Source organism: Choloepus didactylus, chromosome 17 (assembly GCF_015220235.1).
Source record: "Choloepus didactylus isolate mChoDid1 chromosome 17, mChoDid1.pri, whole genome shotgun sequence".
NCBI lineage: Eukaryota > Metazoa > Chordata > Mammalia > Pilosa > Megalonychidae > Choloepus > Choloepus didactylus.
Genome location: NC_051323.1, coordinates 41,738,758 through 41,766,303, shown reverse-complemented (window position 1 = coordinate 41,766,303; position 27,546 = coordinate 41,738,758). Strand labels below are relative to the sequence as shown.

Sequence of the window (27,546 nt, the reverse complement as noted above, 5' to 3'; positions counted from 1 at the left end):
ATATGGCGCAGGATAACCTTTGCAAATAGGCAAAACTATTGGTTTGAAAGAGTATTGCAGGTGTGACATAATTTCAATACAAAAAAAATCCAGGGTGAGAATAATTGAGTTTTATCTTGTTAATATAGGTATGTACCCAGGTATAATTACTGACTTTAAAAAGATGTTTTTAAATTTAATCTTAACAGAGCAATAAGTTAAGTAGTGCAAAATGAAGAGAGGAAGAGAAGGATGAGAAAGATTTGACATGTCAACAATATTGATAAGCTATTTGGGGACATGTAATGATTACTATAAATACACTAAGTTTCTTGTCTATACTAAAACAGCTGATCAAAAGGTGTATTTATAAATCGAAATCAATTAAAAGCTTGGTTTTGAAAATAAAGCTTCCGGCCCAGCAAAGTACAAAGAAGAAACACTTAATGCAAATATGTATAACGACTCAATAATAAAATTTGGAATGCTCTTTCATGCTCCCAAGATGAAAGGATTTCAAAGAACACTCTTCACTCATCCTTGCTTCCACCCTCCATGACATTTCCTCTGGTCAGAACCAATACACACTTTAATATTCATGGCAGTGAATGAGCCCTACATTTGTAATGGTTTTCTTCTATAAATCAGAGAGGGGCTGAGTAATCTCCAATTAACATCATTAGATTAATTTATAAGGGATCTTTCCTTTAGAAGTGATAACATTGGCAAACCTTCCAGAAACATCTTATAAATTCAAAAAAATGAACTTAGGTTTTCTGCTTAATATTTCTTAAATTCTTCAATTCTGATCGAATAACCTTAGTAAGCATCACTAATTTAAATATGTGTAGTACAACACTTAAGAGTTTACCAGCCACTTTATTTTCTTTATCTTAAAAACCTAGCATCTGTTTATTGTTCTTACAAATGCTATGTGGAAAGAAAGAACAGCAAAAGGGAAAGACAGAAAATACCAAGACAGTTTGACAAAAGACCAATCACTTTGGGACAAAGCATGTCTACTACAAACAATCTAAGCTACCTGGTACCCAGGATCCCAGCCAGATTGTTCACTCATTTATCCAACAATTATTTGTTGAGGTAATTACTAAGTGGCAAGCTCATTTATCTTTATCAATAGAGCTTGACACAGGCCTGGATGATATTAGGTGCTCAATAAATATTTCTGGACAGGCGTCTAACATGTACTAAAATAAATGATGAAAAGCTATATTTCCAAATTATATTATCTTTACTGTTAATCATCGTCATTAGTGTAAGTCATGTTCTCTGCCATCATAAAGTTTACCTCTATTTGGAAATAAAAGACAGATATGAAATGATTAAAGAGCAATTTAAGATAACAATGAGCTACAATAAATCAGGTAATTATTAAGGAAAACTAATCATTCATTCAACCAAAATTCTCACCATCAACTTTCTTTAAACAACCACATTTCATAATCAATTGAAAATAATATCAATGAAAATATCATGCAACTTTTCAATAATATGGCTGTTGAATATTAAGTGCTACACTTTTCTACATTGAAAATCAGAAGTTAGATGATTTTCTCAAAGTTATATAGAAACCAAGTTGAGTCTATCACTTTGCTGACTGAAAAATTCAGGATCTACACTTAATCAAAGCCACAATATATTCATTAAATCATTTATTCATTCAGAAAACATTTATATACATAATTCATCAAATCATTTATTCACTCAGAAAGCATTTATTAATTTATTAAGCCTTTGCATACTAGGCCCTATACTAATTAATTGCTCCTCATTTCATGCCTCTATCTTCCCCTCGCCCCCTTCTCAAACCTTAACATTTCAATAGTAATATCATATGACTCTGAAGTTAACATTGGTTGCATAAATATTAATTTTTTTTTAAAAATCAGGTATCTAAACCAGTAACATTTATTGCAAGTTTTATGTTCCTAAGAGTACAATTAATGAAAATTTACATATGATTTTATTTTCAAGTAAAATCAAATATGATCATTCTGAAAAAATGGGGTAATAAATCGTGTCAAATATTCAAGTTTTCATTGAAATTATATGCCAATTGTATTTTTTAATTATCTGATTGAAATGGAATAATACATATTAACAAGACTGGAGCACCTTTTAATGGGTGCAATCAACTTTCCAGTCTATTGCTCCACTCTATCAACTAAGGATGGAAATATGATTTTTAAATAAGATCAGTGCACAGTTTTATACTTTGCTGACCTTGAAGGCTTACAGAAATTTACCTCGTACCTTAACACATAAGCAAAATTTCTTCTTTTGATAAAACTCATTGTGCCAGTTTGAATGTATTGTGTCCCCCAAACGCCATTATCTTTGATGTTGTCTTGTGGGGCAGACATTTTGGTGCTGATTAGATTTGCTTGGAATGTGCCCCACCCAGCTGTGGGTAATGACTCTGATGAGATATTCCCATGGAGGCATGGCCCCACCCATTCAGGGTGGGACTTGATCAGTGGAGCCATATAAATGAGCTGACTCAAAGAGAAAGAATTCAGTGCAGCTATGAGTGACGTTTTGAAGAGGAGCAAGCTTGCTAGAGAGTAACATCCTGAGAGAAAGCCATTTTGAAACTAGAACTTTGGAGCAGATGCCAGCCATGAGCCTTCCCAGCTAACAGAGGTTTTCCAGACGCCATTGGCCATCCTCCAGTGAAGAATTAGCGAACTAGAACACTCATCATCTATTATATCAATCTGGTTATTTTTTAAGTTGGCAATATTCATAAACCAACACCAGACAACGGTGATAATTTACATTTCTATACATCTTATTTTCCCTTTAAAGTTCTGATCCTGAAAGAAGCAAAATAATTGATTTGAAAAAAAACAGGATTGACTCATAGGTACCTAATAACTTGATAAAAGAGACTTCAAATATTCTCCAAGCTATGTATTAACATTAAGAATACTTCTGCTTCTATCACTCTCAGGTATCAACTTGGGTGCCTACATGCTTCATAAACATTCGCATACCCCTCCACCCCCCCTTTTTTTTAAATTTCTAACTACCCATTCTTCTTTTCCATGTACCCAACATTAAAGGAATGAATTAAAGGTAATCTTCAATAATTAAAAAGAAAAACCACTGGCCTTGTGTTAATTTTGATTATTTGTTAAAAGCAGGAAAGAAGAAAGTTGCCCCCATATATACAACTTGCTGAGGTCAGTAATGGCTGTGATCATCTCTTGTAGGCAAATGGAGAAAGAGGAGTGAGACACATTAAGACTTCGGGTCCTACAGGAGTGGGTGGGGCTGAACAACTGTGACTGAGAGCCTCTGGGGAGCCAATGTCCATTTCCCAGTCAAGGACAGGATCTGGGAGCAAGGGAGAGTTTGAAGATATGAAGTCCAAGAGGAAGGTACAGAGAAATGAGTAATGATTCCAAAGTGGATGGCCAGGCAAGACCAAAGGAGCAGGTTCAGAAAGAAAGGGGGACCTCCCAGAATAGCTCTTGGGAGGTCATGGCCAGGAAAGGAGCTATGGAGAATAGTGAGCTGGAAGGCACACTAGAAAGTCAGTCCTTTTCTTATGAAAGGACCCTAAGCCCACATTTGATCAAAATTGGAAAGAAATACCCATTCTTGTAGACTCAAACCTTTTGACCATAAAACAAACAACAGTGGTTTAAGTAAGTCAATAATATAGCCCCTTATGATTTGAGAGTGATCATTGCAGAACCTTTTCTCAGGGTAGAGGTGTAATTGGCTATGGATCAATAAGTAATTTCTCTCAAGTGGAAAAAGTTCTTGTTTTCTTATTTATTTATTTATTTATTTATTTATTTATTTATTTATTTAGTAGCAAGGCTCTTTAATCAGAACTAAGTGAATATATTTAGAAAACTGAGATCACTCTAAACAGCAAGATTCCTTCCAGCACTAGTTAAGTTTATCTCAACTGATCATTTATTTATGATACCATAAAAATCCAGCTGCTTTCAATTTTGATTGCTATATATTTGCTGAAAGACAGCTGACATTACTTTCCCAGGATTCCCATTTTGACAACTGCATGTTGAACTGAAAACTTAGAACAGTTAAATAAAGGTTGTGTGAAGTTCTTTTCCCCCAAAATTAGCAACGAATTCACCCTTGTGGTCAGTGTGAACCCCTATTCAGCTTGGGAAATTCTAGAATTTAATGCAAAACTATGATTAAGAAAATAGTTAGACATTAATTTTGATAACTAAAATTCTGTAAAGGTTTATGTTAGCTGTTTGTTTTCCTAATCATTTTAAGATAGTGCATGAAGGCCAGTTTCTATGAGGAGAGAACATGATGAGAACCAAATGTCCTTTGAGGTATGGGTACTGGTAAAGGGATAATTTATAGGGATAAACAAAAACAAAACAAATTTACATGATCACATAAGGTAGAGGAGAGGAACTGCACCTCTAAGACAAAAAGGGGGGTGGAGAGACTTGTATGCTTCTGGAACCTTCCAAAAGGCAGACTTTAAACCAAGAGCTATAATGATAAGAACCATTTAAATTTCTTGAGTATGTGATACTTTTACCATATTCGTTATTTTGATATATCAGTAAAGTAGTAATACCCTAGCAATGAAAGACTGTGGGCTTCTTTTAAAATGGTGCAAGAATATGAGGAGCTAAAGAGTTGCAACCATAGTCAGTAATTCTTTGGAAGCAGAAATAGAGGGAAGAGTCCCCAGACTATAAACTTAGTTATAGTCACTTAAAAGGAAAAAAAAAAAAAGCTTTTCATTCATGAACTATTATTAACTACCTACTATGTGCTGACTAAATTCTTATGGGAGGCTTAAAGCTAGGGAAAAATGAGTGGTCTTGGGACATAAATGGACAGAGATCAGTGCATTTTCCTGACACACATCACAATGAACACAAGATGACACAGAAACACCTTTTTGCCATTTTTCTTCACATCAACAAATATCCTTGAAGTTTCCTTTCTTCCCTTCCATTTCATGCAACTTGAGATACTTCTTTTTTACTGGTAAGAAAATAAATAGGGAACTGGCTCCAGATCTTTTAATGTCACCAGTATTACAACCTTCAGCTTCTAGCCAGATGGAATGGTATCCACTGGGCTATAACTTACTTTATTAATTTGGCAAGTCTGCCTAAAGACACTAAAACCACCAAAAAAATTGTGGACTCAGAATTCACATTTGAAAGGAAAGTAAAGTTTTCTATTGTAAAGACATGCTTAACAACAATAATAGGTATAATTTCATTTACCTCTAGTCTACAGTAACAGTTTCTATACAAAATACTAGTTTCTATGGAATGGAAACTTTCAAGAGACAGGAGTATAAATTATTTATCAAAAGCTAACAGCAAAAAGTAAAAGCTGAATCTTATTTAAAAAATACTTACTATGTGCAGCTCTAGGTAGTCACCCAGGCCAGAAGAACTGTCCACTCGCACCAATACAGCTTCTTTCTGAACAGTGCTAAACCCTATGGCCAGTCTGTCTGCTCGTGTACTTGGCCGGTCATTTGGAGGCCACTTATACGTGATTTGTCCACCACCTTTGCTAAAGATATACGTTGTTCCAGCTGGAAAACAAAAACCAAAACCAATTAGTCCAAGTACATCAAGACCACACAAAACTATGGCAAACAATAAACAAGTTTCATTCAAATAAGCTCAAGAAGGAGGATAGAATTATTTTAAAAGAAATAGAAAGGTAGCTCAGTTTTTAATATGCTCATTAACTCTACCAGCAGGTGTTTTACAACAAATGGCAGATAACTGCTTTTTCCATTGAGTGGAGCAAGCACGGAATGTACTGGGGTTTTATTTCTTCTTGCCAGTTTTTAAGAAATATTTCAGTAGGAAATGAAAGAAGAGTTGTGAAAGTGATTGTTAGTGTAAAAAAAATAGTGTTAAAAATTACTATGAAATATAGGCTATTGTTACTTTACAGCACTACTCTGGTGATTCTGGAAAATTTATCTGAATTCTTAAATATGTTTTATATTGATAAATAGCAATTCTATTTCTGAATATTTTTCTTATTTTACACAAAAGGCATAGCTATTACAGAAAAAGCAAATTAAAAGGAGGAAAGTAAAATTAACAAGTACTCAGAGAAAACCACTACATCCCTCCTTTTAACTCTACTTCTTACCCTATTTTTATTACAGTATTAAATGTTTACTGAAACATTTAATATTTAATCACCTGCCAAAATTACCAAACCTAAAAATATTTATCAAATAGCACTTGCTTACTATTATCCTGGTGAAAAAGCTTGCCTGATTTAGAATATAAATGGTTATGGAAAGTGCTGCCATTTCTAATACACAAATATGGATATTCTGAATTTTCTTTGTTTGCATGCTGACTGGTGCCTTTGAAATTTGACTTATTTTTTCTTCTATGAGACATATAAATTAGTTTCAAGCATTACTATAAAAAAATTAATAGAGAAGAGCAAAGCCTCTACACCATTTCATAGTCACAAGATTCTGGCTTATCACTTACACATTTAATACTATCCTGACACATTTCTGGGGCAGATTTACACTTTTTTAACCATCAGGAACAATAGGCACTTTGAAGAGTCTTTACAGTTTCTCAAGGGCCTATGGAAATGTCTATGTCCCCCAGAAAAAGCCATATTCTTTGATGAAATCTTGTGGGGCAGACATAATAGTGGGGATTAAGTTGGAACGTTTGGATTAGGTTGTTTGCATGGAGATGTGCCCCACCCAACTGTAGATGATAACAGATGGGATATTTCCATGGAGGCGTGCCCCACCCATTCAGGGTGGGCCTTGATCGGTGGAGCCATATAAATGAGCTGACTCAAAGAGAAGGAACTCAGTGCAGCTGTGAGTGACGTTCTGAAGAGGAGCAAGCTTGCTAGAGAGGAATGTCCTGGGAGAAAGCCATTTTGAAACCAGAACTTTGGAGCAGATACCAGCCATGTGCCTTCCCAGCTAACAGAGGTTTTCCAGACGCCATTGGCCATCCTCCAGTGAAGGTACCTGATTACTGATGTGTTACCTTGGACACTTTATAGCCTTAAGACTGTAACTGTGTAGCCAAATAAACCCCTTTTTTATAAAAGCCAATCCATCTCTGGTGTTTTGCATTCCGCAGCATTAGCAAACTAGAACAGATTTTGGTACCAGAAGTGGGGTGCTTTTGCTGCTGAGTCTGCAAATACCAAACATGTTGGAATGGCTTTTCAAATGGATAAGGGGAAGATTCTGGAAGAATTGTGAGGAGCTTGATAGAAAAGGCCAAAACTGCTTAAAGAGACTGTTTGTGGAAATACGGACTCTAAAGATACTTCTGAGGCCTTGAACAGAAATGATGAATATGTTGTTGTAAACTGGAAGAAAGGTGATCCTTGTTTTAAAGTGGCACAGAATTTGGCAAAATTAAGTCCTGGTGTCAGATGGAAGGAAGAATTTGAAAGCGACAACCTGGAATACTTAGCTGAGGAGATCTCCAGACAATGTGTGGAGGACGTACGCTGGCTTCTCCTTGCAGCTTATAGTAAAATGCGAGCAGAAAGAGATAAACTTAGAACTGAACTCTTGGGTTCAAAGAGGCCAGAAGCTGATCGCTTGGAAAATTATGAGCTTCCAGGGGGTGGAATCCCAGAAGCTACAGCCCAACATGAGGATGTTACCAAACATGGAACTCAGCCACCATTTCAGTACAAGCCAAGATTGGAGATGGAATTATCCAGAAAGGATTTGTGGAAAGTCCTATTGTCTGACGGCTTTGACCCCTGTACGCATCATGCAAAGCCAACAGAATTTTTGCGAGATCTTTACAGACAGAGCCATTGCCAGTCTGGACTGGAGGAGACAGACAAGGAACAAACTGAAGGAAAAATTTCTTCAAAGACAGAGCCATGGAGGTTGAGGTCTGGAGTTAAGAGGCCTTGGGCTGGGAGAGTGGAGCAGCCCACACGCATGGAAAGGGTGAGTTTGCCCTGGAGGTCGAGGGTGGGCATTCCACCTTGATGCTCTGGAAGAGTTTTGCCACTCAGGGTCCCAAAGAGGGTGGAGCACATTCCCAGGGAATTGGGGAGAGCCTGGCTGCCACCCTAGTGTTCTGAAGGGGTTGAGCGTGTTCCCCGGAGATGGAAGGGAATCCGGGAGCTGCCCCGAGGTTTGAGGAGGTGGGGGCCGAGAAGGTGGTCTCCCCAGTGTGTGGATATGTTGGAGCACTCACCCAAGTGTTTGGAGAGGAAAGGGCTACCACAAAGGCCCTTAGGAAGGGTTAGACTCCCGCTCTCTCAAGCCCCAAGGATGCAGCATTGTTCTGTAAATGACTCTCAGAGTCTGAAATCTAATGGAGTTTGTCCTGCGGGTTTTAGGAACTGTTTTGGTCCTGTTAACCCTGTTTTCCTTACTCTTTCTCCTTATGGCAATGGGAATGTTTATCCTATCAATGTCCCTTCTTTGTATATTGGAAGCACATAACTTGTTCTAAGTCCACAGATCCAAAGCTAAAGGAGAATTATGCCTTAGGACCTACCACGTCTGTAATTGATTTTGAAGGGGTCTTGTACTTAACTTTTCTTACTGAAATGATACAAGTTTCTGTGATATTGTTGTGGGATGAAATGTATTTTGTATATGGAAAGATAATGTCATTTTGGGGTCCAGGGGGTGGAATGTGCCGGTTTGAATGCATTATGTCCCCCAAACGCCATTATCTTTTATGTAATCTTGTATGAGCAGACATTATCAGGGTTGATTAGATTGTAATTCTTTGAGTGTTTCTTTGGAATGTGCCCCACCCAGCTGTGGGTGATGACTCTGATTGGATAATTTCCATGGAGGTGTTGCGCCACCCATCCAGGGTGGGTTTACGTTGATCAGTGGAGCCATATAAATGAAGTGACATAACAGAAGGAACTCAGTGCAGCTGTGAGTGACGTTCTGAAGTGGAGCAAGCTTTCTAGAGAGGAACGCCCTGGGGGAAAGCCATTTTGAAACCAGAACTTTGGAGCAGATGCCAGCCACGTGCCTTCCCTGCTAACAGAGGTTTTCCGGACACCATTGGCCATCCTCCAGTGAAGGTACCCGATTCCTGATGTGTTACCTTGGACACTTTATGGCCTTAAGACAATAACTGTGTAGCCAAATAAACCCCCTTTTTATAAAAGCCAATCCATCTCTGGTGTTTTGCATTCCGCAGCACTAGCAAACTAGAACAAAACCTAAAAAGTGTTATCTATATAGTGTGTAATAATGTCCACCAGAGTGACCTCTCAACTCCATTTGAAATCTCTCAGCCACTGAAGCTTTATTTAGTTTCATTTCGCATTCCCCTTTTGGTCAAGATGTTCTCAATCCCATGATGCTGGGTCCAGATTCATCCCTGGGAGTCATATCCTGCGCTGCCAGGGAGATTTACACCCCTGGGAGTCAGGTCCCACATAGGGGGGAGGGCAGCGAGATCACCCACCAAGGTGGCTTACTTAAAGAGAGAGGGTGTGGCCTTCTTTTTAAAAATCAGTTTGCATCAAACTCAACAAAATCTTCTATGTTCTTAAAGCCCTCCTTCACCAAGCTAGAAAATTACCATTTTAGTACTTTATGAAAAAGACATAAACTTAAAAATAGGAAGCTACTCCCACAATAAAATAGAGTGGGACAGATGACTGAAGTTTCAAAATCTACTTCATTCACCAAGTATCTTTCTGAACCAAGAACATGATATACCTACTGCAATAGAATAGTTTAGAGATTAAGAATGTAAACTCTGGATTCAGACAGACATGGGTTCAAATTCCAAATGTATCATTTACAGGCTACATGACCTTGACCAAATAATTTACTTTCTCTAAGACTCAGATTTCCTATCTGAATAAATGGAGATAGCAACATTATTTACCCCTTGAGTTTGTGTAGGGATGACATGAGTTATTTCACAGTAGCAGTTCAGTCTATTTCCTGGCACATGGTGGTGTGTGTGTGTGTGTGTGTGTGTGTGTGTGTGTGTCTTGTGAAAATATAAAATAACTGAGTAACATTTAAACCTTGTTGTTTTACCTTAATATAAGAATCTTTAGAGAAGTTTAATGCATTTCAAAGTTGTGTTTAAAACAAATGCTTCTTTTAAAAGAATAACTTTCCTACATCTCACTTTTCATTCATTTCTTTTCAGTATTTAATACCTTGAATTATCAGCACATCTTTATTCTTTTTCAGATAGATCCATCATATTATTATTGACATTCACTAACAGTTGTCAATGGCATGGAAGCTTTCATGAGAAAAAGAATATTAGTCCATTATCATAAAACATACAGCATGGTAAGATTTTTAGCGCAATGCAAAAAATTTCATTTTGATTATTAAATAATGGAGAAAGTATACAAAATGTGCTGCAAGATAGTTTCATTATTTTTATTTTATTTTTACAGAAAGATTTTTTTTATTTATAAGCAAATTCAGTGGGAAGCAGTAGTACATCTTAATCACAGCTCTAAGTGGTTTTTCAATATGGAGAGGAGCATGGAAAGAATGTGTCACCTTTATTATTTATGCATGTTTCTATATGGCACATCAGTGCCATGACTACTAATGGATTTACTTCAAATTAACCTTGACATCCATCACATTACTGAATATATGGATGAGTCAAGCTTAAAGCAGTTTTCAGCAATTTCCACATTTAAGTTGTATGGCAAGTCTGTATTACTCACTCTAAATTCACTAACAAAGCTGGCTCCATCAGATGCAAATTTAGCCATGTCAACATACTTTAGATTGTAATAAGTGTTTGCAGAAATTATACATGGGCTCTCATTTCTAATATTTGAACTGCCTGAGATTTTTTTTTTTTTAATATTTTACTAGAACATACTATTTAAATAAAGGGCTCTTTCCCCTCCTGTTCCTTCTTGCTAACAATCTCTTCCCTAAATATGCCCATTTCAGCCTCACTTTGTTTCTGTAAAGGCTAATATACCACCCCACCCCCTCAAAGATTCGATCTTTCTGCAAAAGAAAACCAATCAGCATGAACAGGTCTGCTTGATTATTGGTTGCTCTAGGTCTTTGCTACATGAACAATAATATAATTAATTTCTGAATAGATTAGCGTCTAATTCAGAACATAAGTATATGAATAAAAGGTTGTTTTCTGAAAGCCTATAATTCTTCAAATGTCATCATGAGCCAACATGAAACATTCAGACCATTATGATTCTATTAAATATAACAAGGATAAAACAGTTTTTCTAGTGAAAGTTTGCCAGGCAGTCAGATGGAAATCAAAAGCAAAATAATTATAAATAAAAGAAGCTTTCATTCCTCCTACACTCCTGTGAGAAGGAGTGACTGTTGTTAAAGTTAAATTTTCTGATCAATTTCTACCAATACGGGAACATTCTTTGGAGCAAAGTTCACAAAAAGCAAAAGTAATGAGGACACCACCTTGTATGTAAAAGGAGTTTCAGACCAGGGTAAAATTTCTGAACTGGTAAACTGAAAAAAAAAAAAAATCTAAACAATCTCACATGTACAATGAAGCAGAACAGCTTATTACAGTTCATTGTTTGTCCATCTAACTTACTGTAAATTCTTTGCAAGATCATTTATTTTAGAAATGGAGCATTAAAATTTTTCCCAATTGCTAAAACCTCATATACAGCATTAAAACCCTAGAAAAGATGGATTTTATATTAGGAGAAATTAGTGGAATCAAAGTAATAGGAGTTCAAACACATAATAATGTAACAAACTCTAAATTTAAAAATTAATGGCAGTCATAAGGTCCTGCCACCTCATTATGGGGTACATACTGGGAAGATCTGAGAGCAGGGACATGAGTGGACATTTGCATTTATGGAATGGTGTTTACAGAAGTAGTATTCATGATCTGCAACAGGTGGAGGTGGCCTAAGGACACAATGACTGAGGAACAAAATGGTGAACTGTGGTGTATGCATATAATGGAATATTGAGCAACTGTGAGAAGGAGTGAAGCTATGAGACATGCATCGAGGTGAAAGGATCCTGTAGACAGCATGTTGAGTGAAGTACACCAGAAACAAAGGCAAACATCATAATGCCTCACCACTATGGACTAACTACAATGTATAAACTCAAAATTGAATTAGAGCAAAGCTTATCAGGGGAATGCTTATTGTAACAGTCCCTAGATTTTAAGCTCTTACAGCAGTCACATCTATTCCTGAATTGTAATGGCTATCTCCAAATTCTGAGATGCTGATACCTTTGTTTGTAACCTGAATGGTCTCTGGAACTTTGGGTATCTGTGTGACTCCTGAAACTCAGAGCTAGAGCTCAGCAGATATGAATGTCAGTATTAATACATACAGCAACTGTTAAAAAAGCTAAAAAAGAGTCCAGACTTCAATGAGAGATACGAATGAAGCAGATCTGGTTAGGATTAGGGCAAATCGGGCCAAAGAGTAAAGGACAATACTGACTGTGTGTTAAAACTTCAACTTCCTGTGAGACCAAGGGAAGAGATGTTTATTTGTTGCAGAATCTATATTTTCTGTAATACACTAAACAATTTAACTTGTACAGTCAGCTTGTTCAAACAGATAATTACATGGACTTTGAATACGAAGTGACATCTGGTAGGGTTGGAAAGGTTAGTGTGAAATAGCGACACATCCCAAAGTAATTTGGGCAGAGAATAAAAATATATATGCAGGGCCCCCCTGAGGAGCTGAGAGAAAATGCAGAAGTGTTGGACTTCCTCATGTGGGTTGTTACTGATGTTCTCACAAACATTGAGGACGGACAATTTGGTATGCTGAGCCCTCTATCTTGGGGCTTGCCCTTATGAAGCTTGTTGCTGCAAAGGAGAGGCTAGACCTGCTTATAATCGTGCCTAAGAGTCTTCCCCTGCATACCTCTTTGTTGCTCAGATGTGGCCCTCTCTCTAGCTAAGCCAACTCAGCAAGCGAATTCACTGCCCTCCTCTCTACGTGGGACCTGACTCCCAGGGGTGTAAATCTCCCTGGCAACACAGGATATGTCTCCCAGAGATGAACCTGGACCCAACATCTTGGGATTGAGAACATCTTGACCAAAAGGGGGGAGCGAAATGAAACAAAATAAAGTTTCAGTGGCTGAGAGATTTCAAATGGAGTCGAGAGGTCACTCTAGTGGGCATTCTTATGCACTATATAGATATCCCTTTTTAGGTTTTAGTTTATTGGAATAGCTAGAAGTAAATACCAGAAACTATCAAACTGCAACCCAGAAGCCCTGACTCTTGAAGACGACTGTGTAACAATGTAGCTTACAAGGGGTGACAGTGTGATTGTGAAAACCTTGTGGATCACACTCCCTTGATCCAGTGTATGGATAGATGAGTAGAAAAATGGGGACAAAAACTAAATGAAAAATAGGGTGGGATGGGATAGATAATTTGGGTGTTCTTTTTTCCTTTCATTTTTAATTCCTATTCTTAATCTTTCTGTTGTTAGGAAAATGTTCAAAAATAGATTGGGTTGATGAATGCACAAATATATGATGGTACTGTGAACAGTTAATTGTACACCATGGGTGATTGTATGGTATGTGAATATATTGCAATAAAACTGAATTAAAAAATAATGGCAACAATTACAAATATTGAAAAGTAAGAGACAGCAACAAATGCTGATATGTGCATCTAAGGGTCAAAAAGTGCTAGGAAAGGAAAAGGAGAATAAAGAAAATATCTGACAGGTTGAGACTCATGACAGGAAAGGAAGACTTGGCAGAATCAGCAGATGCATTACAATTAAAGAGATTAGAGAATGAGGCAGCATTTTTACCCATACATCTTTGAGAAAGAGCAGGTAGGTTCTTAATAAGTGGAAGGGAACAAGAAACATAATGTGTCAGTGAAATGTTTTAGAATCCCAAATATTGAAGGCCTTATCAAAATAGCCTATGATAAAATTCAAGGGAGTTTTGTCAGATATGTCACACTGTATGTTCCATCAGAAGTAGAGTCCTAGGAATTAAGAAAATTAATTGAATTTTTTAAAAACAGACTGTTGACTATTTACTAAAATGGATGCAATCTGAGAAAGAACAGGGAGAGTCAAAGTTGTGAACATCCTGTTTCTCACACGTCGGAATTTCCTGAAGTAAGTGTACAGGTCCACATTACTCTACCAAATACTAATCATGAACTCAATTCAAGGTCTTCACATAGATTCTTGAACCCTGTGCAGATGAGAAATATTGTTAGGTCCCCAGGGTCCTGGAGAACTAGGAATTAACAACAAATGATTTGCAGACTTCAATGGGAGAAAAGGATGCTGAGGCACGTGGAACCCACAGTAGATCTGAGAGTTGTGAAAGCAGAGGAAACCTCTCCCATAAGCCAACCATAGAAGACTACACTCTGGCCCAGATAAAATACCATCATAAAATGAAAAATGATGTTTGATTATTGAAGAAGAAAATTTTCAGAGAACTGAAAATGGAACACCAAAGAGCTATCATGATTCCTGTAACATTGGGAATAATATCTCTGATAGATAATTTCAATAATAATTGCAGTTCAATGAGAAAATAAAGAAATACCCCCTTCCTTATGACTTTTGGCCCAAAAGGTTTCTCTGATAAAAACATTTCTTTAATAAATATTATATATTTTAAAGCATCATTTATATAGTTATAAATGCATCATATATATGTTTTATATTTTGACATTGAGAGAAAGAGTATGCAACATGGAGTAAAAATATTCATTCCTCTGAAAACAAACGTGCTCCTCTTTAATAACAGAGTAATGCTTTAGAATGTAAATGGGTCCATGGCTGACCTACCTTGGCTATATCCTAGACATATACTTAGGAACATCATGAATAGCTGCAGAGATTACGCAATGCACAATTAAAAATTTCCGTTAATATAGATTGAAGTGTGACTGCTGTCCCCTGATGTTATGCAAAATCATGACTATGCATAATCAGTAACTGAGGTCACTGTCGTTATTTGGATAAGACATTCTTTTTTTTTCTGCCTTATAAAGAAATTAATTGAAGAAAAGAAACACTCTTAAGCCCTCATCTCTAGGTTGTCTCACAAGTGCCAACTATGTGAAAACACTGAACAAGGAGTTAGGAATACAAAACCCAGAAGGCTCAGCCCCTTCTTCCAAGAACATAGAACCCATGCATTAAAAGTAAATATCCGAGCAAAATAACTCATGTGTGTGATGTCAGATAAATTGTATTCATTCACATCACCATCTATTTTAGAATTTTTGAAAAATCTTTTGAAAAGGTGAACAATATTAAAGGCCTTGACTAACAGTAACCATAATAATTGAGCAGAAACATGATAAACAAGAACCACTATATTTTATCTTTTCAGATCAAAGTCATGTAAGTTGTTGAGTATTTTGAGATAATTTTCAAGCCAGAGAATACTATTTCTTAAAATACATGCAATAAGCATACTTAATGGTTTATTTGCAATATATCTTCTTTTCAAAACTACTTATTATTTCCCTCTTTAAATATAGATCATTCAGAAAATATTCCTTCTAAGAACAGTTGTGTTCAATAATCTGAGCTGCTCACTGAGTCAAGCCTGTTCCAGGATCAAATTGAAAGTCCTAAGAACCTAGGTTATCTGATTGAAAAGCAAAACAAGTGGGCAGCATACCTTCTGACAATTAGATTAGGAAAAACACTAAAAAAGCAGCGAAGTCTGATACAGTTAAAATAAAGCCACCAGCAAAGCAATCCCAAACCAATAACCCTAAGAATATCAAATGCTTACGCCTTCCCTTCTGAAACTAGGCTCCCTTAAGCAGTAGGTGAACTCTATGAAAAAGTCTCTGGCAAATAATTCAGTTAATCAATTTGCATTAAAGCAATAGGCAGTAGGTATATAGAGAGAAAAATGACATCATCAGATACTTTTAAAAAATCTTATTTTTAAGATCACAAAATATATATTTACATTCCTAATAAGTTCTTAAAATTATTAACTAATCATTCAAAGTTGCAGTTACATAGTGATGTCCTTCAATTTACATATATATATAATCTGACATAAACCTAGAACTAACAGTCAAGTATTCTCGAAACCAACTGAGTGAACCATTTCTTTTACAAATGACAACACTGAGGCCCAGACAAGTCAACTGGTTTTTCGATGTCACACAAATGGTTAGTGCCTGCACCCAACTCTATTCCTAGTGCTTTTCCCACTATACAATGAAGAGCTAAAGTTAAATGACTTCTTCTTGTTTAAAAAAAGTAAGTTAAAATTCACAAATCAAGTTCCCCCTTCGATCACCTCTGCAATTTTTCTAATGACATTTCAGTGGCTTGGTTTGGGGAGACTCCAAGTTTCTGTAATGACACCAAAAATGACTCATTCACATTCTGACATTTTCAGAGACTGGCCTGAATCTTTAAAAGGTGGGGGGCCTTTGCAAAGTTTTATTGTTAAACATCCTGCCCCAGCATTCATTCCTAGCCTTCAGGCTCATCTGAGGCTTTGAAATTGTGGGTAAGTCACGCATAAGACAAATCTTTATAATATTACTATAATGACTTGTATTCTGCAGTGCCATGGTCTTGACTTTTTGGCAGTGACATCTCTTCCTGTCCTTAGCAGTGGAATTAAATTTTGAGTACAAAAGAGCATGTGCAAATGAACTATTTGCATTGCATGGTTATAATAAATAGAGAGTACCATACAAACAATAAAATTAATTGTTTTAGACTAAAACCTGAAGCTTTGATTTTGTTTGTTTGATTCTAAACTTAGTTCCTCTCATTTACCATCTTCCTGTCTATTGCTAAATTTAAGACATGCACCACCTGACTAGGACCAGATTAAAACCATTTATTGGTTATTTTGGCCGGGAAGTAGATTAAATATTAGTTTTTGACTCAGAAGTCACATAAGACTATACTCTAATTCTATTACCCAGGCATTTACAAAGGGATTACACATTCTTTTCCCAAAGTGACTTTTACTTTCATTGATTTATGCTTCTCTGCTACATCTGGTTTTCTTTTCAGTCCTGCTTTCCGGTCTCATTCCAAACAAGGTAAATTTTCTCTGGTTAACATCTACTGAACTTATTTTTAATTTGCAACCTAATAGGTAATTTGTCCGAGTTGTCTTTCATTAAAATTTCCATTTTAGAAAGTATGCATCCTGAAGATAGGGACCTTGCTTTAATTATTGGTATCCTCTTCAGACCTATGTGCTTTTATTTGTTAATCATTAATAAGGACCTAATGTGTTTGTCAAACATATTCATGACCACTGATACAAAGATAAAGAGCATAAGGCTCTTGAAACTCAGATATGGTAAGAGTTTATTCATGTGATCCAGTCTATGCCTACACATACCATCAGCAAGTTGGAGTGTCTACAGCTGTTAAAGAAATCTGAATAATTTCACCATTTGAGTACTTTAAAATCAGATGAAGGCATGGATTGCCTAGATTATTCTCATGGTGAACACCATGCTCCAATTCACTACTGTCTAGTGAACACCATGCTCCAATTCACTACATCTACATGAGAATCAACTATGGTTCACTAGACTCTTCAACCAGGAAATGGTGATGATAGGAGTGTCAGTACAAGATCCTAGTTTGCTTGATTAACCTAGCCCAAGGATCTGCATAGTTTACAGTGAAAAGCTGGATCTATCTCGCCAGTCCTGAGGGTTTAGGAATTTATTAATCACCAAAGAAATCCAGAAGACAACACCTTAACCAAGTTGTCAGAGTTAACATCACCTAGTAATGAGACAAATCAAATTCATGCCCTTCAAATATGGCACCCTTAGAAGGACACAACAACATTCCTGTGCTGTTTTTGCCAAAAATGCATAGCCTCAATATAATCATAGAAAACACACAACAAACCCAAATCGAGGGACATTCTAAGAAAGTAATTGGCAGTACTCTTCAAAGGAGTCAAGTTTATGAAAAACAGAGAAAGTCTGAGGAACTGTCCCAGACTGGAGAGGAAAAAGGAGACCTGACAACTGCATGCAATGTTAGATCTTGGCTTAGATCTTGACCCAGAAAAGAAGAACATTTGTGGGACCACTGGCAAAGTTTGAATACAGTCTGTAGATTAATTAGCAATATTGTATCAATGTTAATTTCCTGGTTTCCAGCATTGTGCTATGGTTATGTAAGACATCAACATTAGAGGAAACAGAATGAAGGGTGTTTTAATTCTGCAAATTTTTTTTGTAAATCTAAAATTATTTCAAAGTATTTTTAAAAATAATGTATTAATCATTAAGAGCAATTTAGAATTGGAATAAGATTGTTGGCCATGAGTATCTATGCAACAGTGGTAGCTTGAAAAACTTCTAGCTCTTGAAATGAATTGTAGTTGGGATGTTGTTTAACTGTAAGAGCCTGAGAGCATTTACAGGTAGGCATAAGACTTTTATGTTCCATATGAGAAATTTCCTTGAAACAGAGCTCTTATAAACAGACCACTGTGAATCCTTTAAAGTGAAGATAGTCTGAAACTTTCAGATTAAAATAAAAACTGCCTGAATAGTGCAGCCAAATATGGGATCAGTTTACCCTATTAGACCAGATTCATCAATTCATTCATTTAACAGGATAGAACATTATAACTATCAACGACATACCTATGAAATATTTCCAAGTCTTAAAATCATGTCAGCACATAGCTTTAAGTCAAAACACATTTGCCCAAACTTATGATTAGGACATGCTCACATTAGTGAAAGAGATGTGTCTAATTCTCTCCACAAATTTGGAATCTAAGAAGGACACTGGTGTCATGGAAAGGAATAGTGTAAATGCTAACAAATGGTTTTCTAACATATTGCTGATACTTGCATGCAATGAAGTCAGTATACATTGTAGTTGTGATGAAAGAGATGAGTTAAAAGTCTGGGAATGGTGGTAATTATGGAGGAAGGTTTCATATCTCTTCTAATAAAATGAGAAAAAATATTCTGGTTGAGATTATTTTCAGAAGTTTCTTGAAAGATTGACAGGCCAGATGGCTTAGTGAGGAGATAAAGGGAGAACTCTAAATCAAAACAAGGAGTAGTCTTCTTTGATAAAGAAAAATATGTTGAGACAATAGCAGATGGATGTCAACGGAGATAGGGAATACAAAGGCAATATAACAGCAAAATTCAAGGAATAAAAACAGATGTACACTCAACAAGCATTAACTGAGCATGTACTATGTATAAAGCATGATGCTAGACCCTGGAGGCATTTAAAAGGTATCTGCCATAGCTCTGGAATCCAGCTTTTTCCCAACTATCACCAACTCTCAAATCAGATGTCAATTTCTTCAATTTTTACTTCACATTTCTATTTTTATAGCCACAATCCTGGGTCATATTGCATCATCTTCAATCTTAAATGTTGTAATAAATATCCATCTTACCTGATCTGATACCTTTTTGCCACTCCTTAATTTAAATCTACCTTACAAACAAACATCAGAATTCTTTTTGAGACTGTATCTTTAATTACTCCTCTATTCAAAACCTTCAGTGATTTAAACCACTGTCTATCAAATTAAGTGCAAATCCCCATGGTGACTTGGACATCATCCTCCATGTTATTTTCCAACTACATAACAAGCAAACCCCCTACTTCAGCCAAACTGGATAATTCACTTGTCTCCCCAAATACCCCCAAATTCTTTTTGGAAAAGATAAAATTTAATATAGTTCTTGCAAGATAAGAGTGAACGTATTTTTGTAGGTATGGTTTTCACAAGAAAAGGTAAGGAGACCCAAAATGGGTTCCAGGAATAGGGCCTAGATCCACTTATATAAATGTGAAGTTATACAGTTTTGTGAGAAGAAGCCAATGCATTTTTTAGCACCATTTTTTTCTGTCTTTGTCTCCTGATTTAAATTCCTAGACAAATACAGGGTATAAATCATATAGCAGAAATTAAGGCTGTTCAAGGTCAATGCTAAAAAGAGATTAGATAAGGTCTATTATCTCATTATATTCAAAATTCTATGAAATGCAAATTTTTAAAATAAGGAATCATAACTTCACAATGTAAGAAACAATGTGATGTCAGTGCCATAAGAAAGGAACTGCATTTACTATGAATTGTCTTGGTCATGTTTGCTATTTGTCACAAATATTCTCATTCCGTCTTCATCAGAAATAAAACCACTTTCATTTTCTTTTCTTGTGTTGGTCTATGCTTAGTAGAAAAAGTATCAGTATTAACATAAATGAAAATTAAATATATGCAATTTTTTGTTTATTCATTCATTTCAGATCCTCAGAACCTGCTATGAAAATGTCAATAAGAATAAAATTCAGCCAATTTGGAGAACTATAAATTTACATTTTTTTTCATATAAGGGAAAAAACAATAAAAACAAAAAACCTGGTTAATAACCCTATTTTGACAAGAAATTGTGTGTATTTGTAAGATTTAAAATCCAAAGAAGGAAATTTTTGGATTCATGAAGAATCCTCAGCCAATGAAATTCAACAAAGGAAATGGATTTTTAAAGCAATAGAGAAAAAAGAAAAGTTCTCTCCAGTGACCCTTATATTACACCACCCATGTGAAGATCTATAAGAACCATTTTTTTAAAGTTGAAATGATTGAAACATTAGAGGATAAAGTGACAAATCAGCCCTGGGGCAGGTAAGGGTCAAATCTTTTTTCTTTTGTATTTAGTTCATAAAATTATATCTATCTAGACTAAAATTACAAGGTGGTTCCAATCTGCGCCTCAGATCCTTGAACTCTCAGGTCCCCAGGCTCAAAATACCCTCAGATTTGAAACATTCTGTCTTTGAGCTCTAGAGTCTTCAAATGGCACCTCTGAAAATGGTTGAGAAAAATATACAGGACAAAGAGAGAAGGGCACTGTTAAGTGGTAAAGTAGGATTTAAACTCAAAACAAAGAACAGAGCTACAGTCATCCTAAAGTTAAAAGTTTAATTCATAATAAATTGGCTATTGTATTCAAATGAAATTTGCATGCCATCTGCCTTTGCAGTCATTTAAATTAAGTTTTATGTCTCTTGTGGGAAAGAGAGGACCTTTCTAGCTCGGTATAGTCTATCATTGCCTTACTACTATCAATCGCTAATTAGAATTAACTATCAAGAGTGTTATTCCTTCTTCTTTTTCAAGTACTCCAAATCATCTCTCAAAGGATAAGGTGACTTTCTGTTTCTTCTTTGGGATATTGAAGTCATAGTCACATGACTTTGGGGTAGATACTACTGATGTTATGATTTTAGTTAGATCTGTAACAATAATGCCATCTAAAAGCTACATTTAACCAAGAGAGCAGTATTTTTGGAACAGCAGGCAGTAGAAAAGTGCTTTGTGAATATTAACATATTCTCGCAAATTAGTTTGCACTCATTATCATAAGCAATTACTTACTGTTTAGATGCAGCACGTATTAAATTGGCAAGCAATTTGCAAGAATTAAAACATAACAGAGAGCTTTACTGAGACATATGATGATACCAGGTTCACATGGTTACACATTGAACATATTTGGCATTAAAATAGTAGTTAGTTATATGAATTTTAAATGCAATATCATGTTGTAAGCCTTGTTCGGACACTAATCAATAGAATTGTACAAATCAGACACTGGGAGGCATTTAAAAAAATAGCCTGAGGAGAAAAGTGGGAAGGCTTTATTTTCTGAGAGTGAACTAGCTGTCAGTTTTACTAAATTTTTTGTGTGTCAATAACCCATTGGTATTGAGCTATATGATGCTATCCAAGTCTTCTCTTTCATGAAGTTTCTGTCATCTTGATTATTTTCTTCTGGATCATTGTCTGTGGTAGAGACTGCTGATGTTCACCATCTTTATAAGAGAACTTTCGAGTTTTAGCCCAGGCATCCAGCTATCTGACTGGATTCTACATTCTCACTCTTTGCAGCTTGGTGGGGCCACATGCCTAAGTTCTGGCTAATTATACAAGGGCAAAAATGTGTCATTCTTCCAGTTCAGGCCCTGAAATTTACCTGCAACTCTCTTTCCCATTTCTCTTTTTCTTCTTGATGACAAAAACAGAGCCAACTGCTTTAGACCCAGAGATGTAAGCCATGGCTTAACAATTGCAGTGTCCTACCTTGGGACCACTTACCTTGAACTACTATATGAGTGAAAAGAAAAACCTAACATTTTGTTCACATCTGTGCATTTGGAGGTCTCATTTCTACAGCAATGGATGTTTCTATACCCTTTGAAACAAAACAAAACATTCCCATGTATTTTTTTTTCATCCTCATGACAGTCAAGTAAATTTAATAGAGAAGCTATAATTATCACTATTTCACAAATTTAAAAGAAACTGGTGTTCACAGAAGTACAATGATTTGTCCAGAATCACAAAATGATGTGCAAGTTTTCCTATCAAAACTCCCAGTCTTTTTATACAAAGCTGATGTTACTCACCCAGGTAGAGTCAACAAGAGGTCAGAGGTTTTCATGTATTTACCCCATTTCTCAATTTCTTTAAACTGGCATGCATTTGCAAAGCATGGTCAAAGGTGTTGCCTGTGACCACGAAGCAAAGCGAAATTAACTGACCCAAAATGGCTATCTAACCCATGACCCATTAATCATATTACTCTGCCACCTAAACTAACCAGCCACTAAAAGAGCAATGCCAGCCTAGTCAGAATTAGAAGGAAGAAAGTGTTTCCTCATGTGAGTTTCATTTCATCACTGTCAGAGAGAAATCTTTACTTCTACACAGCAAGTAAACAAAATATTACTGGGAAGCTTAGTAATAACAAATTTGGATACATTTTGTATGGAGGTATTTTTATGCACTAATCACAATGTTAAATAATATTTGATAGCAACATTGTGAGGAAGATTCTCTTAGAGTGAATTTCAAGACTTACAAGTTCTACAGCAAAGCAATAAGCATTCTATCTTCTTTTCTTGAAAGCAGTGACAGTGAAAATAGTATTTCATAAGCAAGCAAATACATAATTGTCAAAATAGAGTAAAGTCGACCTGGATTCCACTTTATATTAGTTTTATACTGGTTTGCCTTTACAAGTAATATTCTAAATTGAAGATAAGAACTAGTTCTCATGGTTTCTTGTAGTTTCCTCAGAACCTAGAATATCACTAGATACTTCTTAGATAAATAGCATTTGTTAAGGCAAATGCAACAATATATATAATATCAAAACTATTTTGATTATATCTTTATTTTGATTTGATGTTTTAGAATCACATATCTCTGTACTACAGATATAACAAACGATTTGTTAATGGGGAGTTGGATAACAAAGAAAACTACAATGTGTTGAAATCTGTATGTCAGCAACTTTTCCCAATGTCTTATAAAGAACTATAATTTAGAAAATGCTATCAGAGTGCTACAAGTTAAGAATGTTGAGAAAAAAGACTATTCAAAAAAATCCAGTAGATGATTCTTTTTTTCTCTTTAAATTTTAAATGTGGAATAAAACAAAAAGTCTTAATTTTCTAGTGACATAAACTTTATATCATATTGCTAGGTTGGAGTATGTATTTATGTATATTTATGTAATCATATACATTAAAATACTTTTCTTTCTCTCAATTTTAATGAATGCATACCTACAAATAGTATAGAATGAATACTTTATATGAATATATCTCAAGAAAGAAAATAAAAGGCTATGTTCTCTGGTCAGAAAAAAGTGAGACTTGGATAACTGATACTGCACTGGGGAAAGGTAAGCAAAATTAGCAAAGGAATACGACACTATTATAAGGAGTTCATAACAGAGGGTATATGGGAAAAAATATACCTATTGCAAACTATGAACTATAATTAACAGTAATATTTTAATACTCTTTCATAAACAGTAACAAATGTACCACACCAACACTATAGGTCAAAAATATGGGGGGATAAGGAGTATGGGAGGATTAGGGTTTTCTTTTTTCTTTTTATTTCTTTTCTGGAGTAGTGAAAAGGTTCTAAATTTGAACATTGGGCTATATGCATAACCATATGATGATAATGTGAACCAGTGATTGTATAGTTCGGGTGGTTTCTATGTTGTGTGAATATATCTCAATAAAATTGCATTTAAAAAATATCAAAGGAAAACAAATGACAAATCAAAGAATATCCCTTCCCTTGCAGAATGACCTAAAATAAATCTTTTTTGGTGCTACTCATTCAGACTCTTGCAACAACAAAATGAGCAAGTTCTAAATCAAAGAAAATTTCAAAGCTGAAAGTCTACTTCTTATGCAAATAAAGATCAAAAATAATTATAAAGGAGTATTTTAAAGGATGGAAAAGTAAAACTATTTTCCCAGAAATGTTACTTTTTTACCAGTTATGTGGAAATTATCATATTGAGAAATTTTCAAGCATTTGCTATTCTTCTGCCCTATTAATATCTGTAAGAAACATTTAATTCCAGATTCATTTACCATGTTCTTATCATTTGGTAATACCATTTCGAGGTACTAAATTATCCACAGTACTATATTATCCATTTTCAGTTATAGAGTCCCAAAATAGCACAGCCAATATTCCTTTCAATCCCATGAATTATATGAAATCATAAAACCACCCAGTCCTCACCCTTGAATAAGATGGATATTTAGAATCAGAAATGACAGCTTCCACTGTAATTATACAGGGCATTCATCAATAAGCTGATCAAATGTTCCCATGCCCACAGAAGGTGATGGCACACTGGGATGAGTATGCTAGGAGATACACAAAACAATGCCCCTTCCACAAGTAGCCTTGCCACTGACCCTGGAGAAACTAGTGACCACACCCTATGTTACAGGAATCTTTTTCCTTATTCCATCCTATGTACGCCTAAGATTTTCTACTCATACTCTTCCCAGATCAACTTCAATGTGGCAATGAGTCTGATGCTAAGGGGCATGGCGAATATACTAAAGCAAAAAAAAAGAGAGCCATATAGAGGAATTTCAATGAGGAAATGATGTGATCAGTTTTGAGTTTTAGCAAGATTATCATGGATTTTATGTGGAAAATGGAATGGATAGGAAGAAATTGAGGAAGAAGGCCCATCGGTGGTTACTTCACACAAAAAAGGGAATAAAATTATCATGACCTAAACTAAGTTAGTTTGGCAATGGGGATGGATTTGTGAAAATAAAGTAACAGTGTAAGAACTTTTGATGATTGCTTGGATGTGGGGAGGGGAAGAGGGAGAAATCAAAGATCACTCCCAGGTTTCTGACTTAGCAAGGAAATGGATGCTATGCCATTCATTGAGAAAGAAAACATCAGAGGAGGACGGAATGAGTGAGGAATATAATGAGCTTACTATGTTGAATTTACTCATTTTCTTTCAGGTAAGAATATTGTACCATCTTTACAGTTCTGTAATACTTACCACACTGACATGTATATAGAAGATGTTTTTCTGTATCCTGCTAATCAATCAAACACATAAGTTAAAAGAGATGTTCAAATGAAAGCTGACTGTGCTTTTTCTTAAAATAATTTTTGCAAGATTATAAGTCATAAACACAACTAACTGGTATCTCATCTCCTTTAAATATTACCTAAGTGTAATATTTAACTTTTAATAAGATTTTCCATGAAACCCACCTAAATTGGCTACTACATTTGTCATCTGAACATTTGCAGTGTTTCTTTTCTTCCAATAATTTTAAGAAATTGCTTTATGGAAAAGGCTTAAGTGTAACATACCACCCCAGCATGCCTTTTGCCTGATTGCTACTGGGTTCTCTGCATATAATGGCTTGGTTAACTTACTGTGCATAGTTGATTACCTTCCCATGCCCATCAAGATTTTATCAACTGTTTTCTGTATGCAAAGCACTTAATTAATTTAGGGATTGTTGGTTTACCAGTTATGCTGCATAGGTGGGTAATAGGGTCAACGGTAATGATAATGGCTGAGCTTAGTCTCAATTCCCTGCATCTGTACGTAAATTGGGTAATCTGCATTTCTTGCACCTTTCAATAACAGAAGAAGAGATGGAGAGATGGAATCTACTACAATTGAAAAGTATGCTGTGTACTCTATTGACTTTGCTGACTCTCAATATGAAATATTTTCAATTCTTTCCCTGAAGAAAAAATCTAGGTAGACATTCAGTATCATAACTGTGACTTTCATTGCTAGGCTCTCAGTCTCCTAAAACATAGTAGACATGACTAACCATAGCCCATATGTTGTCTTTACAGCAAAGTAGGAAAAGGTAAATCTTCCTCCAAACCCTTTAATTCCACCTGTTAGAAAATTGTCGTGGTATACTGATTTTGTCAGAACAAAAATATTGTTTGCCATTTCCTAGAATATTATCATATTAAATATGCAACTCTATGGGGACAACGATGTGAAAAGAATCACTTTCACAAGTGCAAGGCCCACACAAGCAGACATAGCAGCTACTTAGTGAGACACGGGAAACATTAGGGTTTGACTTAAGAGGGAAGTTCAACTCATCTTGGATGGACCCTATTCTGAAGAATACAACATTGTTCCACATAGGGAGATAAGTGCAAGAGGCACAGAAAAGATTCATAATTCATATTCAAACACCTTCTTTCATGTATAGCAAATAGCAGTGGCAAAAAAGAAGTTCAAGCTTTTTCTCAGATAGAAGCAATTTTACACAGTTGAAATAAGATCAGTCACAGACTAAATTGTGGAAATGAAATCCCTGAAAAGAAAGACAATATCGGGGTAGTGCTAATCCAAAACGCATGAAAAACTGAACTACAGCAGCAGCCTAAGCCATATATTTGGAGCACAGATTTCAGCAAGACAAAATTGTTACTTGAAAAAACGAGACAGTGAGAATCCTTGTGAGACCTAGTCACTTCCCCTGTTCCTCTATGGCTACCCCAAACTACAGATTCAATTTTGAGGCAGGTTAAATTGGGGGCCCAAGTGGGACTATACTGTTTAATGAATTTTGTTCAATCTTTCTTCTTTTCAATTGGGGGAAAAAAAAAAAAAAAACTCTTAAAAAGATTTGAAGGACTTTACTGGGTTTTTTCAGCTTTGTCCCTGAGATTTATTTCAGGCCTTGGTGGAGACAATCAGACTGCTAATTCAACTGTTAACTCTTTTTTCTAATTTGGAAAGCTTTGAGCATTTATGTTCCAGAAGCCACTCCTACTCTGAAGTGCTGAAGAACACAGAATTTTCACAGATATCTAAGAGTTAGATACACATTTTTCTAGGCAGAATTTGGCCCTGGAAATGAAGTCACACATACTAACTTTCAAAATATTTAATGATTTTTCCAGTCTTTGTTTAACAAATGCATGTAACAAGGAGAGCCTCCAATGTAAAGTCAGAGAGCTTCATTTTTCCTGGAGTTAAATTAAAGATGGCAAAATGAAAGTTCTTCCCTGACTCTGGAAAACAGCAAGATTACTTTCTAGCCAATGGAATGTGAGGTTGACACAGAACAAAGTACCAGCTAAAAAGAAGGAAATGTGCTAAAGTCCAGATGCCTCCAGAGATTTAAGTTGCAGGACATAAATATATTCCATGAGACAGTAATGCCCCTTAGGCTATTGTCTAAATGGAATAC

The 27,546-nt window shown here is 35.7% G+C and overlaps 1 protein-coding gene across 28 annotated transcripts in view; it reads right to left on the bottom strand.

The window, feature by feature from the left end:
• The window catches only part of NRXN1 (neurexin 1), a 1,176,176-nt gene that overhangs the window by 314,104 nt on the left and 834,526 nt on the right, over nucleotides 1-27,546 (bottom strand). For all 28 annotated transcript variants that reach the window (XM_037806663.1, XM_037806673.1, XM_037806657.1 and 25 more), the window contains one exon: nucleotides 5,382-5,563. In XM_037806663.1, coding sequence (XP_037662591.1) covers nucleotides 5,382-5,563 — 182 coding nt within the window. The remainder of the gene's footprint in view (nucleotides 1-5,381; nucleotides 5,564-27,546) is intronic.